The sequence below is a fragment of the Podarcis melisellensis genome (assembly GCF_964234715.1).
Source record: "Podarcis melisellensis genome assembly, chromosome: 13".
NCBI classification, from domain to species: Eukaryota; Metazoa; Chordata; class Lepidosauria; order Squamata; family Lacertidae; genus Podarcis; species Podarcis melisellensis.
In genome coordinates this window covers 27684086-27696923 of record NC_138545.1, presented here as the reverse complement: position 1 = coordinate 27696923, position 12838 = coordinate 27684086, and the positions used below count along the sequence as shown (strand labels likewise).

The window sequence follows — 12838 nt, the reverse complement described above, 5'->3', positions numbered from 1 at the left end:
CTATGCACCTTGAGAAAATGAGTACTCTGAAGATGTCCTGGTGCCGAAATACCATCAAGAGACAATGAATGAAGTGAACCTGCTCCTCATCCCTTCAACCTCAACTGCACCTTAGCAATGAGATGCAGGGATAACCTGACTAATCACCATAGGCAACATGACCAGTCACCAGAGACTGGCTTTGTGACCTCATCTATCCGTTGTGACCTCACATTCATAGGCTGTGACTGCCTGGGAAATCCCACCCCCAGTTTACTTATAACTGCAGAAAAGACTTGTATCTGTTAGCTCCCAGCTCTACTGTACTTTGGGTTACCTGCTAAACTTACGTTTTAGCAAACTGGCATGCGCTGTGTCGTGGTCCTATAACAGAAGCGCATGTCTACAACAGGCACCAAAGCTAAACAAGCTACAATCATCAAAGCGAAACACGTAATTCGTATGGATGCCAATGGCAGAATTAAACCCAATCTTAAATACCACGGAAATCAATGGAAATTTAAAGTGGTCAACTTTAGCTGACTCATACCCATTAAGTCTAAAAAGCTGAGCTCACTGTTAGTGTGTAGACTTATGGGCCAAGCTACACATGACAAGATGTCACTTGAAGATATATAAATCTCCCGCTCCCCCCATTTTTTTATAAACGGGCTGCTGGGTGGTCTAGTTGAGCCTGTGGTGCACAAGGAAGTGGGATTTAACTTGTTCCACCCCCAATACTATAGCCCTGTTGAAAATCACCTCTCCCCGCCTCCCAAAGCTATTCCATTGGGATGGGAGCTTCCCTCTCTTTCCAAAAGGCAGTTGGCATTTTTGTTGAGACCATGGCGTGAGAGGAAAAGGCTACCCCATCTACGCCTCCCCACCCCCTTGTGCTGCTATACTGAACAAGAGACTCAATGCCTACAGTGAACAGGAATGGGGTCACACGAGGGCAGCATAAGCACAGGAAAGGAGCCTGTAATTGGAGAAGGACGAGGGTGGGATTTCTTTAAGGGAGGAGAACTGGGATTCCCAGCATGCAGCAATTGGAAAGCTTTATCCTTCGAATCCCAAGCTATTGAGAAGAGTGGCGGAAAATGACAGACCAAAGGGGGGATGCACCAAAGAAACAGGTACGGACCCCTAAAGCTTTTGCCAGGATCCCTGCTCTATTCATAAGTTAATTAAATTTCTAACACACTTTACCAGGGCGCTAAGAAAATAATAGCCCCGGCTCCCAGTATTCAGATACCTTCCTGTCTCATTTCTTTGGCAGAGTGGATCACAGTCTTACCAAATTGAACATCAACAAACAGAAGAACATCAAGAAAATGAATGTGCATATGTGTGTGTGGTGGGGGGGGGGGATAGATCTCAAAAAATGTATAAGACCCCTGCTCCTATTACTTTTAACAGTAGTTTAATCGGCTGGCATTAACAGCTGACAAACCCCCAGGCCATGAAAAGATTCCCTTATTGATCTCTGCAGATGGAGCTCCTGTTAAAGTTACTCAAGGGTTATTTCCTCTTAAGCAGCTGGCTATCTAATGTATGCTTGTTTTCCTATAGAGCCAGAACAGCTCGTTTTTTGAGAAAGGTTTCTAACCTTTTTTTAGCTATAAACTTTGAAGGAAGCAACAGTGTTCAAAGTCTGGGCGGTACAAGCAAGCTATGACGACACTTTCAACTTTGGGAGGGGGGCAGAATTGAGTTTTACCTTCCCCGGAACTTTCACTTTCATTTGCTGTGCCATGCCAAAGAGGACAACCGCAGCAAGGAAGGAGCGGTGAGTTTTTCCCCAAACTCTGAACCTTCCCTCAAATTAAATGTTGAGCCTGGGCTGTTGACTTGAAAGGGTCCTTGCTTCTTGTTCTGTAAATACATGTCTCTTTTGTCCTCCCGTCGTCGCTGATCAAACAGGTTTGGCTGGGTTTCAGAATAATAAACAAACCTGAGCTAGGGCTACGGAAGCAGGGTGATATACTGTTTATAATATGCGATATATATACCTGTGTCAGATGGAAGTGGGATGGGCATCCACAGCCCAACTTCCGTACTAGAAAATTAATTTGTTGTGCTTCCCTGGGAGAAAAAATACCATTGAATTCAATATAATTTACTCCTGAATACGGACAGACATAGTTGCTGCAAAGTTCTTTTCTTGCTTTTGCTGTAATTATCACAGCTTCCCCTCTTAAGTTTTTGTCAAACAGACTTTGGAACTTGACCTGAATATACCCAATATGCACGCATAATGGAGTACTCTGTGGTATATTTGATACTCACAGAGCATGAAAAGGCAGGACCTGACTTCTACAGAGCTGTGTGGAGATAGAGCATATTTGTTTTGTAACAAAAGGAAAACTGAGCAGAATGGGGCCAATCTATTTTTATTATATGACTCCTACCTATTTAGCATTCACTTTGGGGTGAAGTTGGGCTCGCCTTTCTTTAGAGGGTGGTAACTGATATTTGCAACCACTGGTTTCCCTTGAAATTATGCTTTTTTCCAGAAACTTGTCCCTCTTACTATATTGTTGGATGAGCATTTTAGGAATGTGGTATTGTTTGTTGTTTCATTCTTTTCAATGGCTTTTTATTTCCCCCGTTTGCATTTTGTCATTAAGTTGCTTATAAATAATAACAGTAATAATAATAATAATAATAGTAATAGTAATAGTAATAATAATAAATAAATGGGTTGAGGAGACTCCTTTTATGAAACTGAAATTATTGTGTAAAATTATTGTGCATCCTTCAGCTCACAGCTCATGACACTTTGCAGAAACTGGTCAGTCCCGTCTTTGCTTCTTCAATCCAGTCAGAAGAGAATTGACTCCCCTTCCTTCTCCTAGAGACCATTTTTCCTCCTTCCGTAAACCTTTGACTGGGAGGGGCCAAGATGTCCAACAGTGTCTGCTGCAAATTGGTGGACTACTTGGACGAGCTCACAGAGGAGGAATTCAAGAGATTTAAGATGCACCTCGAAGACTACCCACTGGAGCAAGGCTACAAGCCGATCCGGCACTGTAAGACCGAGAAGGCCGACCTCACGGAAATAGCACGGCTCATGGTCAGGGCCTACGAGGAGGCGAAAGCATTGCAGATGACAGTCAACATCCTTGACCGAATAAATAGAAAGGATCTGTCGGCAAAAGTCAAACGAGAGATGCCAGCGTGTAAGTAAACAAAGGAGCCCCACCATTCCAGGCTTCGTAGGTCTCTTGTCCAATTTGCTATGAATTCTGCGCTTCATCCGTGTATCAAACATGCTTGAGAAATGCCCATAGACTTTGCCCACAGAATCCTGGGAACTGCAGTTCAACCACCACAGAGCTATGAACTAGGGCTCCCATAATTCTTTGGGCGGAATCCATGTGCTTTAAATGTATGGTGTGGTTGTGAGCACCAAACAGTCTTCGCTCGTCTGCTGTGTGCCTGGGTGGGCAACAATGGATGGCCATCTGTCATGGATGCTTTAGCTGAGATTCCTGCATTGTAGGAAGGTAGGACTAGATGACCCTGTGGGTCCCTCCCAACTCTATTTATCTGTAGTTCTAAGATGAAAACCCGTCTCTCCAATACAGCAGTGTACGGCCAGCAACAGTCCTTGAAGGGCCTCATACTTGCAGTGGAGCCCTTGTCCTCCACGCCTGGTGAGCTCACCACTGTCCCTGATACCTGGAACTCATGCTTTGTTCCCTTGCCTCCCTGGCAGCAGAGATTCTCCCTTCCTTGCCCATGGCGACATCACTGGGACTGCCACTGCCTCAGTGCAGCTGACTAGGGCTTAGTGAGTAGCAGTGGCTGCCATGGTCCAACCTCCTGTGTTTCAAAAGGCGGCCACATGCCGTTCCCTGCTCCATATTGTAAGATGGCGCCTCGCAGTTGCAGGAAGCTGTACAGTGGTACCTTGGGTTACAGATGCCGCTAACCCAGAAATAGTACCTCGGGTTAAGAACTTTGCTTCAGGATGAGAGCAGAAATCGCGCGGTGGCAGCAGGAGGCCCCATTAGATAAAGTGGTACCTCAGGTTAAGAACAGTTTCAGGTTAAGAATGGACCTCCAGAATAAATTAAGTTCTTAACCCGAGGTACCACTGTACTAGCCTTGTGAAAAAGTCCAAGCACATATGGAGGCTTAGCCAATGGGCAGCTACATACCACCATATTTGTTATGTGCTTTTGGGGGGCTGTGGGCCCTGGCAGATCCAAGACTATGCCAGCTGTGACACTGGGCCTCCAATAGTTTCTTATTGTGATATTTCTACGTGACTGCGGCCCTCCGATGATGGGTGCAACTCTGCCCACAGAACAGCCTCAGGCTTTATACTGCACATTTCTATTCCATGAGCCCCATATCGATGATGCAAAGTCTGGACGAGCCCTAACTATTGCAATACTATGCAGACCCTGATCCTATTTGCAGCAGTTTATTGATGGGACTTCCACAGACAGACACTGTTCTTGTACATGCAATATAAGGGGAGCAAAAGGGGGATGGGAAATCTTCTTTCTTTTATTTACTTATTCTTAACAAGAGCGTTCTTTTTTTAAAACAACAACAGTTTTTCTGCAGCCTACGAAAGCAGCGGCCTCGACCAGGGAAGAAAAAAGAAAACAGGAAGAAAGGTTGCTGTCCAGTATCACTGACAAGTTTTGCGGGACTCAAAAGAAAGGTTAGTTTACGGGGACAAATAGAAGAAGACGCCTTCTGGAATGGTAATTTTGAAGATAATGTGCAATTTTAAGTCATACTTACCATATTATAATTATCAAGGCCTTTTTCTTCTTAACAGCAATGATATAGTTATGAATATGAGTTTGTAATTATCATAATAATAACATCATAAACATATACCTGTAATATTTCAAGGAAGGCTTTCCTGGGTTCAACCTGAAACTATGCCCAAATCTACAAAGTTGTTTTTTTGTTTTTTGTTTTAAAGAACTTATCCTAGGAAGGAAAATAGTACATGTTTTTTTCTGGTTAGCAAGGTAAAGGTAAAGGGACCCCTGACCATTAGGTCCAGTCATGACCGACTCTGGGGTTGCGGCGCTCATCTCGCTTTATTGGCTGAGGGAGCCGGCGTACAGCTTCCAGGTTATGTGGCCAGCATGACTAAGCCGCTTCTGGTTAACCAGAGCAGCACACGGAAACGCCGTTTACCTTCCCACCGGAGTGGTACCTATTTATCTACTTGCACTTTGACATGCTTTCGAACTGCTAGGTTGGCAGGAGCAGGACCAAGCAAGAGGAGCTCACCCCATCGCGGGGATTCAAACCGCTGACCTTCTGATTGGCAAGTCCTAGGCTCTGTGGTTTAACCCACAGTGCCACCCGCGTCCCTCTGGTTAGCAAAGGTACCATTAAATAACATTCACTGTTCCTAAAACGTCGTTCTTCACCTTGAGATGTCTGTGCTCTGGAAACTGTTACCACTAAAGCAGGAGAACAGGTATGGGGAACAGTTGGCCCTATGGGTATTGCTGAACTACAACTGCCATCAGCCTCAGGAAGCATGGCCAATGACCAGGGATGATGGCAGTTGTAGTTCAGGAACATCTGGAGGGCCAAAGGTTTTCAACCCCTAAAGTAGAAAGTCATTTCTTCAGCTGGTAAGGTTGTTTGCAAACTATTCTCCATCTCTGTTTTTAGTGGAAGTCACACTGGATCCCAAGACAGCCTTCCCTACCCTCATCCTTTCTGAAGACCGGAAAAGTGTGTACCTGGGCAGACAGGCCCAGGTTCTTCCTGACAACCCTGAGCGCTTCAATTTTTCGCCATGTGTCCTCGGAGCAGAAGGCATCACCTCTGGGACTATGGAATGGGTGGTAGAGGTGGGCAAGGCCAAAGCATGGGCCATCGGGGCAGTCCGGGAATCCATAGGGAGAAAATGGTACCAATGCATCAGAGTTACTGAGGGGTTTTGGGCACTGCAGCTGATTGGGGGAGAATACATGGCCTCTACCTCTCCTTCCACTGTCCTTCAACTGTGGAAATCCCCACGACGGATCAAGATACTCCTGGAGTACGATTTTGAAATCCTCTCCTTTTATGACGCCGACTCCATGGAACTTATCTATACTTTCAACTATCCTTTCTCTGAGAGGATGTTTCCCTTTTTCCAGGTCTGGGATACTGAGATCCCCCTGAAAATCTCATAAGGGCACATTTTTAAGATGACTTAGGCTGCAATCCTGCACTAGGGCTGTGTACACATTCCTGTTTGCTCCACTACCAGTGTGCTTCCATTGCTGGCTTGGGAGCAGTGTACACAACATTACAGTCCATATGTGGTTTCTTAGGAAACAATCAGATTTTGATGCGTTTTCCGCCAAACCTGCCTGGACTCAAATTGAGGAACCAGGACAACCTAGTAATGTGTACACAGCCTTAGACGTGGCAAGAAACAGTGAATCCACCCACCAATTATGAAATTGAGCCAGTAATTTAAGGAGAGATGAGTTGGTGAAATGGCCCCTCACCTGGTTCCTGGTACCGACCAAAGAGGAATGGTTATGTAAATTATGTGAATATTTGGAACTGGCCACATGGACGGATATATTAAGACTAAAGTCAATGAATACAATCAAGAAGGAATGGAAGTGCTTGAATGATTATTTTGAAAGACAAGGTTCTAATGTAAAAATTTGGCTGTGTCTAGAATGACCTCATGAATGGAAAAGGGGAAGCATACATATATACAAATCTATATATTAAGATGAAAATAATACTGAAATACAGATAAAATATGAAATGTGAAAGAAAGTGTTGTGAGAGTGATGGAAGTCTTATTACTATTATTATTTTGTAAAATAGTGTTTATTGTATTGAAATATACTTTTCTTTGTTCTTTTACTGTCTTCTTTGCTTCCCCCCCCTTTTCTCTTTATTTTTTTCTTTCTCTTTATATTATTCTTTATGTGTGGCTTGGTATTAATGTATTTACTTTGCAATAATTTTTTTTATCAAAAAAAGAAAAGAAATGGCCCCTCACACAAATTTGTTTCTTTGGCGTGTTTACTTGAGATTAAGTCCTATTGAGCTTGGTGGGTCTCCTAAGTTTCTGATGAGAAATGAATATGCTTACATTGTTCATTCCTCCACCCCAAAGAATGGCATGGGTTGCCTTTTAAACCTCTGTATCTGCTGTGAAATAAAAAAAACATTGAGGGGGTTTGCAAGACATTCTACTATGAAACGAGAAGAATCCAAATGTGTAAAATGTTCTTGTTGTTTTTATATTTCAGGTTTAAAAATAGGGTTATGTGGAACAGAACACTGTGATTTTATATTTTTCACATGTCTGATTCAATCTGTCTTTTCTTTGGAGTGATATTTAACATTGCATCTATCGAAGAAAAGGACAGTGCTTAGAGGCACAGTCGGCCCACTCAGTAAAGGTGTGTGGTTTTCTGTACATATTCATTTGCAGCCCACTACAACGGTGGTCTCCGGTGATTGGCAAAGGAGGCAGCCATTTTTAGTTTCTCAAAATTCAAAAAACCACCTCAGAAAGCGGTTTTGTGTGAAAAACAAATGGCAGCTGCTGCGATTCTCTTCCTCTCAAAATAACGTCACCTCAGCTAACAATACAGCAAACAAAGAAACTATATTTTAGTGTCAGGATGGGTGACATGACTGTGAAGTGGTCCTTGTCAGTGTTGGTGCAGCACCCTTACTTGGGAGTAAGTCCCATTCAACTCGGTGAGATTTGCCTCTGACAATTTGCTGTATTTCTCTCATATATTCCTCACCCCAGTGTATTGTACTTGCAAAAGAGGGTAGCTTATGGGTATATTCGCTCCACCACTCTTTAGCACACACTGGAGATTCTAATGCACCTTTGCACTTCCAATATTGGCTTGTGGTTTCAGTACTCTCAAATGCCTACTTCAGCAACACCTCATATCTCAAGGGAGAAAAAGCAGCTGCTTTGTTGCTAACAATATGTGTGAATGGACTGAGTCCATTCACTACAGTTATTTTGGATTTGTTAATATCCAAAATATTCTATAGGTATCAAGCTTCTAGTTCAGCATAAGGCTACCATCTCTATTCCCAGCCTATCTCCCTTTCCCTTTGTGGCTTCTTACTGTAGGGATGCTCCACCACGTTTCGGACCCTCTTCCTCTGTTTTTTTTTTTTTAAATCTTAAATTCAACCATCTCCTTAAGCCAGCATCTGTTCACCATGATTTTCCATGACTGTCTTCTTGACTTTAATATATATAAATGGCCACATTTGAGAGGGCGGGCAGGGGGAACTAGAAAACCTTTTGGCAACACAGCAGAGGACTTGGAGTAAGCAGTCTAGAATCTTGACTCAATAGGGGAAATGGCTTGTGTCTAGGTAGGTAGATTGTCAAGGTAATAATGGAATGCCTCCTTTGTGACATTCCTTGTTGATGACTTAAAAGTATGGAATCGAGAGTTAGGATAGGTAGCAAGAGCCTGTGAGAGAGATGGCAAAGAGGAGATATAGATAAGATACCTTGGGGCGTATTTATTGTTCGCATTCCCCTTTAGCTTACCTAGTCCATAAAATCTGTATGTCTCAATGCTTCTTCAGTGTATCTGAAGAAGTGTGCATGCACACGAAAGCTCATACCAAGAACTAACTTAGTTAGTCTTTAAGGTGCTACTGGAAGGAATTTTTTTTGTTTTGACTATGGCAGACCAACACGGCTACCTATCTGTAACTGGAACTATGGAAGGCACCACATTGAGCCGCATGAAATGGAAGTCCATCAACCCAGTGTATCTGAAGAAGTGTGCATGCACACGAAAACTCATACCAAGAACTAACTTAGTTGGTCTTTAAGGTGCTACTGGAAGGAATATTTTGGTTTAGTCCATAAAATGTTACACACAAACAGCACCAACCTCAATGTGTTTCCCCTGCAAATTTGGATTAACCTGATAATCCTCTAAATGGGGCAAAATCAAACTCCAAACCACTCCTCTTGGGGTTGCAAGTGAATTGTTTTGAGGTGGGAGGATCATTCATCACTTTTAGCGACTCGTTTTCATGCCCATTACTTCCTCAATGCTTTTGTTTCTTTTTGGGCAGTTTTAAATGTTCATCTTGTATCAAAACAATGTTTCCTCCTAGAATCAGTTTCTATACAAGTCCATTGTGTGGACTAATTAAGTGATTAAGCAAATTGCATGTCTCCATCTGCTCTGCCACCTTACTGGATGTTTAAAATTCACAAATGGATCAATGCCTTTCCGAAATGATATTTTTCCCTATTGCTTTAGCCAGGGCTCCTTTGACTTCCTTGTTCCTTAGGCTGTAGATTATAGGGTTGAGCATCGGAGTAACGACTGCATAGAAGAAAGCCAGCATCTTGTCCTGGTTGGGTGAAGTGTTGGATCTGGGGCTCATGTAAGCAAACATTGCTGTGCCATAGCAGAGGGCGACTACGGTGAGGTGCGAGGTACATGTGGAGAAGGCTCTCTGACGACCTCCTGAAGACTGGATACGTAGGATAGCACGGATTATATAGACGTAGGAAAGTGTGACCACGATACAGGGGATCACCAGCACAATGGACCCTGTCACCAGAAACAGAATCTCATTGATGGAAGTGTCTGAACAAGCAATCTTGATAACAGCCAGGACTTCACAGGCAAAGTGATTGATGATGTTGGAGTTGCAGAAGTGAAGGCGTACAGTGAACACCGTATGCAGGAGAGCATTGAGAAATCCAGCTGTCCAAGATGCTAGCACCAACTGCGTACACACTGTCCTGCTCATGATGACCTTGTAATGCAATGGATGACAGACAGCCACATATCGGTCATAAGCCATGGCTGCCAAGAGGATAAATTCAATGCTTCCGAAGGCGAATGAGAGATAGAGCTGAGCCATGCACCTGTTGTAGGAGATGGTCTTGTAGCTGGTCAGGAAATGGATCAACAACTGAGGCACCACACTTGTTGTGTAGCAGATGTCCAGGAAGGACAGATAGCTCAGGAAGAAGTACATGGGTGTGCTGAGCCGTGGGTCTATGTGGATGGCCACAATGATGAGTGTGTTACCTGTCAGGGTGATGAGGTACATGAAGAGGACTGCTGCAAAGAGGTAAAGGTTGGTGTCTTGATCTTTGGAAAATCCCAGAAACACAAACTCCAGGGCAATTGTTTGATTGTATTGGTCCATCACACACACAATGCTTGAGCTAAGAGAATGAAATCAGGATTGAAATGGGAAGTTTTGGAACAGGGATGGTTTTATACCTAAGATACGGAACTTGTCACCCTCCAGATGTTGTGGGACTCCTGTTCCCATCAGCCACAGCCAGCAAGGTCAGTGGTCAGGGATAGTGGGAGTTGTAATCCAATAACATCTAGAACAGGGGTCAGCAACCTTTTCCAGCCATGGGCTGGTCCACCATCCCTCAGACCATGTGGGGGGATGGACTATATTTTGAAAAAAAGAAGAAGAACGAATTCCTATGCCCCACAAATAACCCAGAGATGCATTTTAAATAAAAGCACACATTCTACTGTAAAAACACACAGATCCCGGACCATCTGCGGGCCGGATTGAGAAGGCGATTGGGCCATACCTGGCCCATGGGCCTTAGGTTGCCTACCCCGATCTAGAAGTTTTGGGTTCCCCACCCCTGCTTAATACCTTGCAACTCACAATGAATACAGGGATGATTTATTAAGTACAGTAGGGACAGTTTGGGGGGTGGGATATCCAGTGAACTAACACCTAGAGTTACAAAAATAGAAATCCAACCAAAGATAATTTTGGATCACAATGCAATTAAGTGTGAAATAAAAGAATTAGAGGAAAAGACTTTTCGATGGACATTAAATGAAAATTTGTTAGAAGATGAAAAAATAAATGAGAAGGCTCAGAGGATGCTAACAGAGTATTTTGTAAATAATTGTAATAAAGAAACCCAAATGAATGTTGTTTGGGGCGCTAGTAAAACTGTTATGCAAGGTTTCTTTATACAACAAAACAGCATCAGAAAAAAAGTTTAGAGAGAAAGGGAAAAAAGAGATTTTAAATCAGATTATGGAAAATGAAAAAAAGCTAATAAAAAATCCGAAAGATGGAAAAATTAATCAGAACATTAAGATACTACAAAGCCAATTTGCAATTATAATTAATCAAGAAGTGGAATGGAATATAAAAAGAATGAGACCGAATAATTTTGAATATGCCAATAAATCAGGTAAATGGTTGGCATGGCAAATTAAAAAAAGAAAAGCTCAAAGCATAACAAATAAAATAATATTGGACGGAAAAGAAGTAGAAAATCCGAAAGAAATCAGAAAAGGATTTGTTAATTTTTATAAACAATTGTATTAAAAAAAGCTGGAAAAGAAGATGCAAAGAAGATGGAGGATTTCTTGAAACCTGAGTGCAACAAATTCCGACAGAAAAGAAAGAACGGTTAAATGGAATAATAGAGGAAGAAGAAATTAAAGATGCAATAAAGCAACTAAAAAGTGGGAAAGCACCAGGACTGGATGGATTTACAGCAAAATATTATAAAGAATTAAAGCACACCCTACTTGTACCAATGAAAGAAGTGATGAATTAGATAAAGGAGAAATACCAGAAACATGGAAAGAAGCATATATTACATTAATACCAAAACTAGACTCTGATTTATTACGAGTGAAGAATTATAGGCCAATTTCGCTGTTAAATAATGATTACAAATTATTTGCAAGTATATTAACAAATAGGTTGAAAAAATAATGAATGAGATAATACATAAAGATCAAGCAGGTTTTCTTTTGGCTGTCAGATGAAAGATGATATAAGGAATATTGTGAACATAATTGAATATCTGATGGCCAGGAATGATAAACAGGCGATGTTAATGTTTGCAGATGCGGAAAAGGCCTTTGATAATATATCTTGGGAATTTATGATAAAGAACTTGGAATTAATGGATATTGAACAATCGTTTATAAAAGGTATAAAAGTAATATACTCTGATCAAAAAGCAAAACTGATAGTAAATTATATAATAACTGAAAATATTGAAATTACGAAGGGTACAAGACAAGGGTGTCCACTTTCACCACTACTATTCATATCGATACCGGAAGTCTTCCTAAGGACAATCAGAGAAAATGAGAAAATAAAAGGAATTTCAGTTGGCTGGAAAGAACATAAAGTGAAAGCCTTTGCAGACAACTTGGTACTAACTATAGAAGAACCATTAAACAAAGCCAAAGAGGTTACTGAGAAAATAGAACAATTTGGACAAGTAGCAGGTTTTAAATTAAACAAAAGAAAGACTAAAATGTTAGTTAAAAATATGAAACAAGACTTGGTGGATATGTTGCAGCAGCAGATTAGTATAGAAGCAGTTAAAAAAGGTAAATATTTAGGAATTTGGTTAACCACAAAGAATATAGATTTATTTCAAAATAATTATACACTGGTGTGGAATGGAATTAAGAGAGACCTGGAAGTATGGGGAAGGATGAAATTGTCATTTTGGGGAAGGATTTCGGCTATAAAATGAATGTGCTACCAAAGGTGTTATTTTTATTTCAATCAATTCCAATAATTAAAGGGGCAGCAATCTTTAAAGAATGACAAAAAGCAATTTCAAGATATGTCTGGCAGGGGAAGAAACCGAGAATACAATATAAATTGTTAACAGATGCTAAAGAAAGAGGGGGCTTCGCCCTGCCAGACCTGAAGTTGTATTATGAAGCAGCTTGCCTCTGTTGGTTAAAGGAATGGATGTTGCTAAAAAATACAGACTTGTTGGATTTGGAAGATTATGACAATAGATTTGGCTGACACGCATATTTATGGTATAACAAAACAAAAACCCATAAAGGATTTGGTAATCATATAT

General features: G+C 41.6%; 2 protein-coding genes across 8 annotated transcripts; one reads left to right on the top strand and one right to left on the bottom strand.

Annotated features, from left to right (window-relative positions):
- Positions 1–243: 243 nt before the first annotated feature.
- On the top strand, positions 244–6746 carry LOC309355566 (butyrophilin subfamily 1 member A1-like). 7 transcript variants are annotated; one of them, XM_081886519.1, is made up of 5 exons: positions 244–1115; positions 1552–1768; positions 2838–3161; positions 4550–4660; positions 5641–6746. In XM_081886519.1, the coding sequence occupies exons 3-5, from the start codon at positions 2885–2887 to the stop codon at positions 6147–6149; spliced, it is 897 nt and encodes a 298-aa protein (XP_081742645.1). In that variant the 5' UTR covers positions 244–1115; positions 1552–1768; positions 2838–2884; the 3' UTR covers positions 6150–6746. The 7 variants fall into 7 exon arrangements, with proteins under 7 accessions (XP_081742645.1, XP_081742643.1, XP_081742644.1 ...); XM_081886517.1 differs by having other exon boundaries at positions 1614–1768; positions 2744–3161; positions 5641–6702; XM_081886518.1 differs by having other exon boundaries at positions 1599–1768; positions 2744–3161; positions 5641–6702.
- Positions 6747–8910: 2164 nt separating this feature from the next.
- LOC309355526 (olfactory receptor-like protein OLF3) lies at positions 8911–10451 on the bottom strand. The gene has a single exon (XM_081886464.1). The coding sequence runs from the start codon at positions 10150–10152 to the stop codon at positions 9208–9210; it is 945 nt and encodes a 314-aa protein (XP_081742590.1). The 5' UTR covers positions 10153–10451; the 3' UTR covers positions 8911–9207.
- Positions 10452–12838: the final 2387 nt, after the last annotated feature.

Coding starts and splice junctions, on each gene's coding strand:
- LOC309355566 (XM_081886521.1), top strand. CDS start 2,885: ATGTCCAACAGTGTCTGCTGCAAATTGGTGGACTACTTGGACGAGCTC. Junction 3,162..4,549: donor CAAACGAGAGATGCCAGCGT/GTAAGTAAACAA, acceptor AAACAACAACAG/TTTTTCTGCAGCCTACGAAA. Junction 4,661..5,640: donor TTGCGGGACTCAAAAGAAAG/GTTAGTTTACGG, acceptor CTCTGTTTTTAG/TGGAAGTCACACTGGATCCC.
- LOC309355526 (XM_081886464.1), bottom strand. CDS start 10,152: ATGGACCAATACAATCAAACAATTGCCCTGGAGTTTGTGTTTCTGGGA.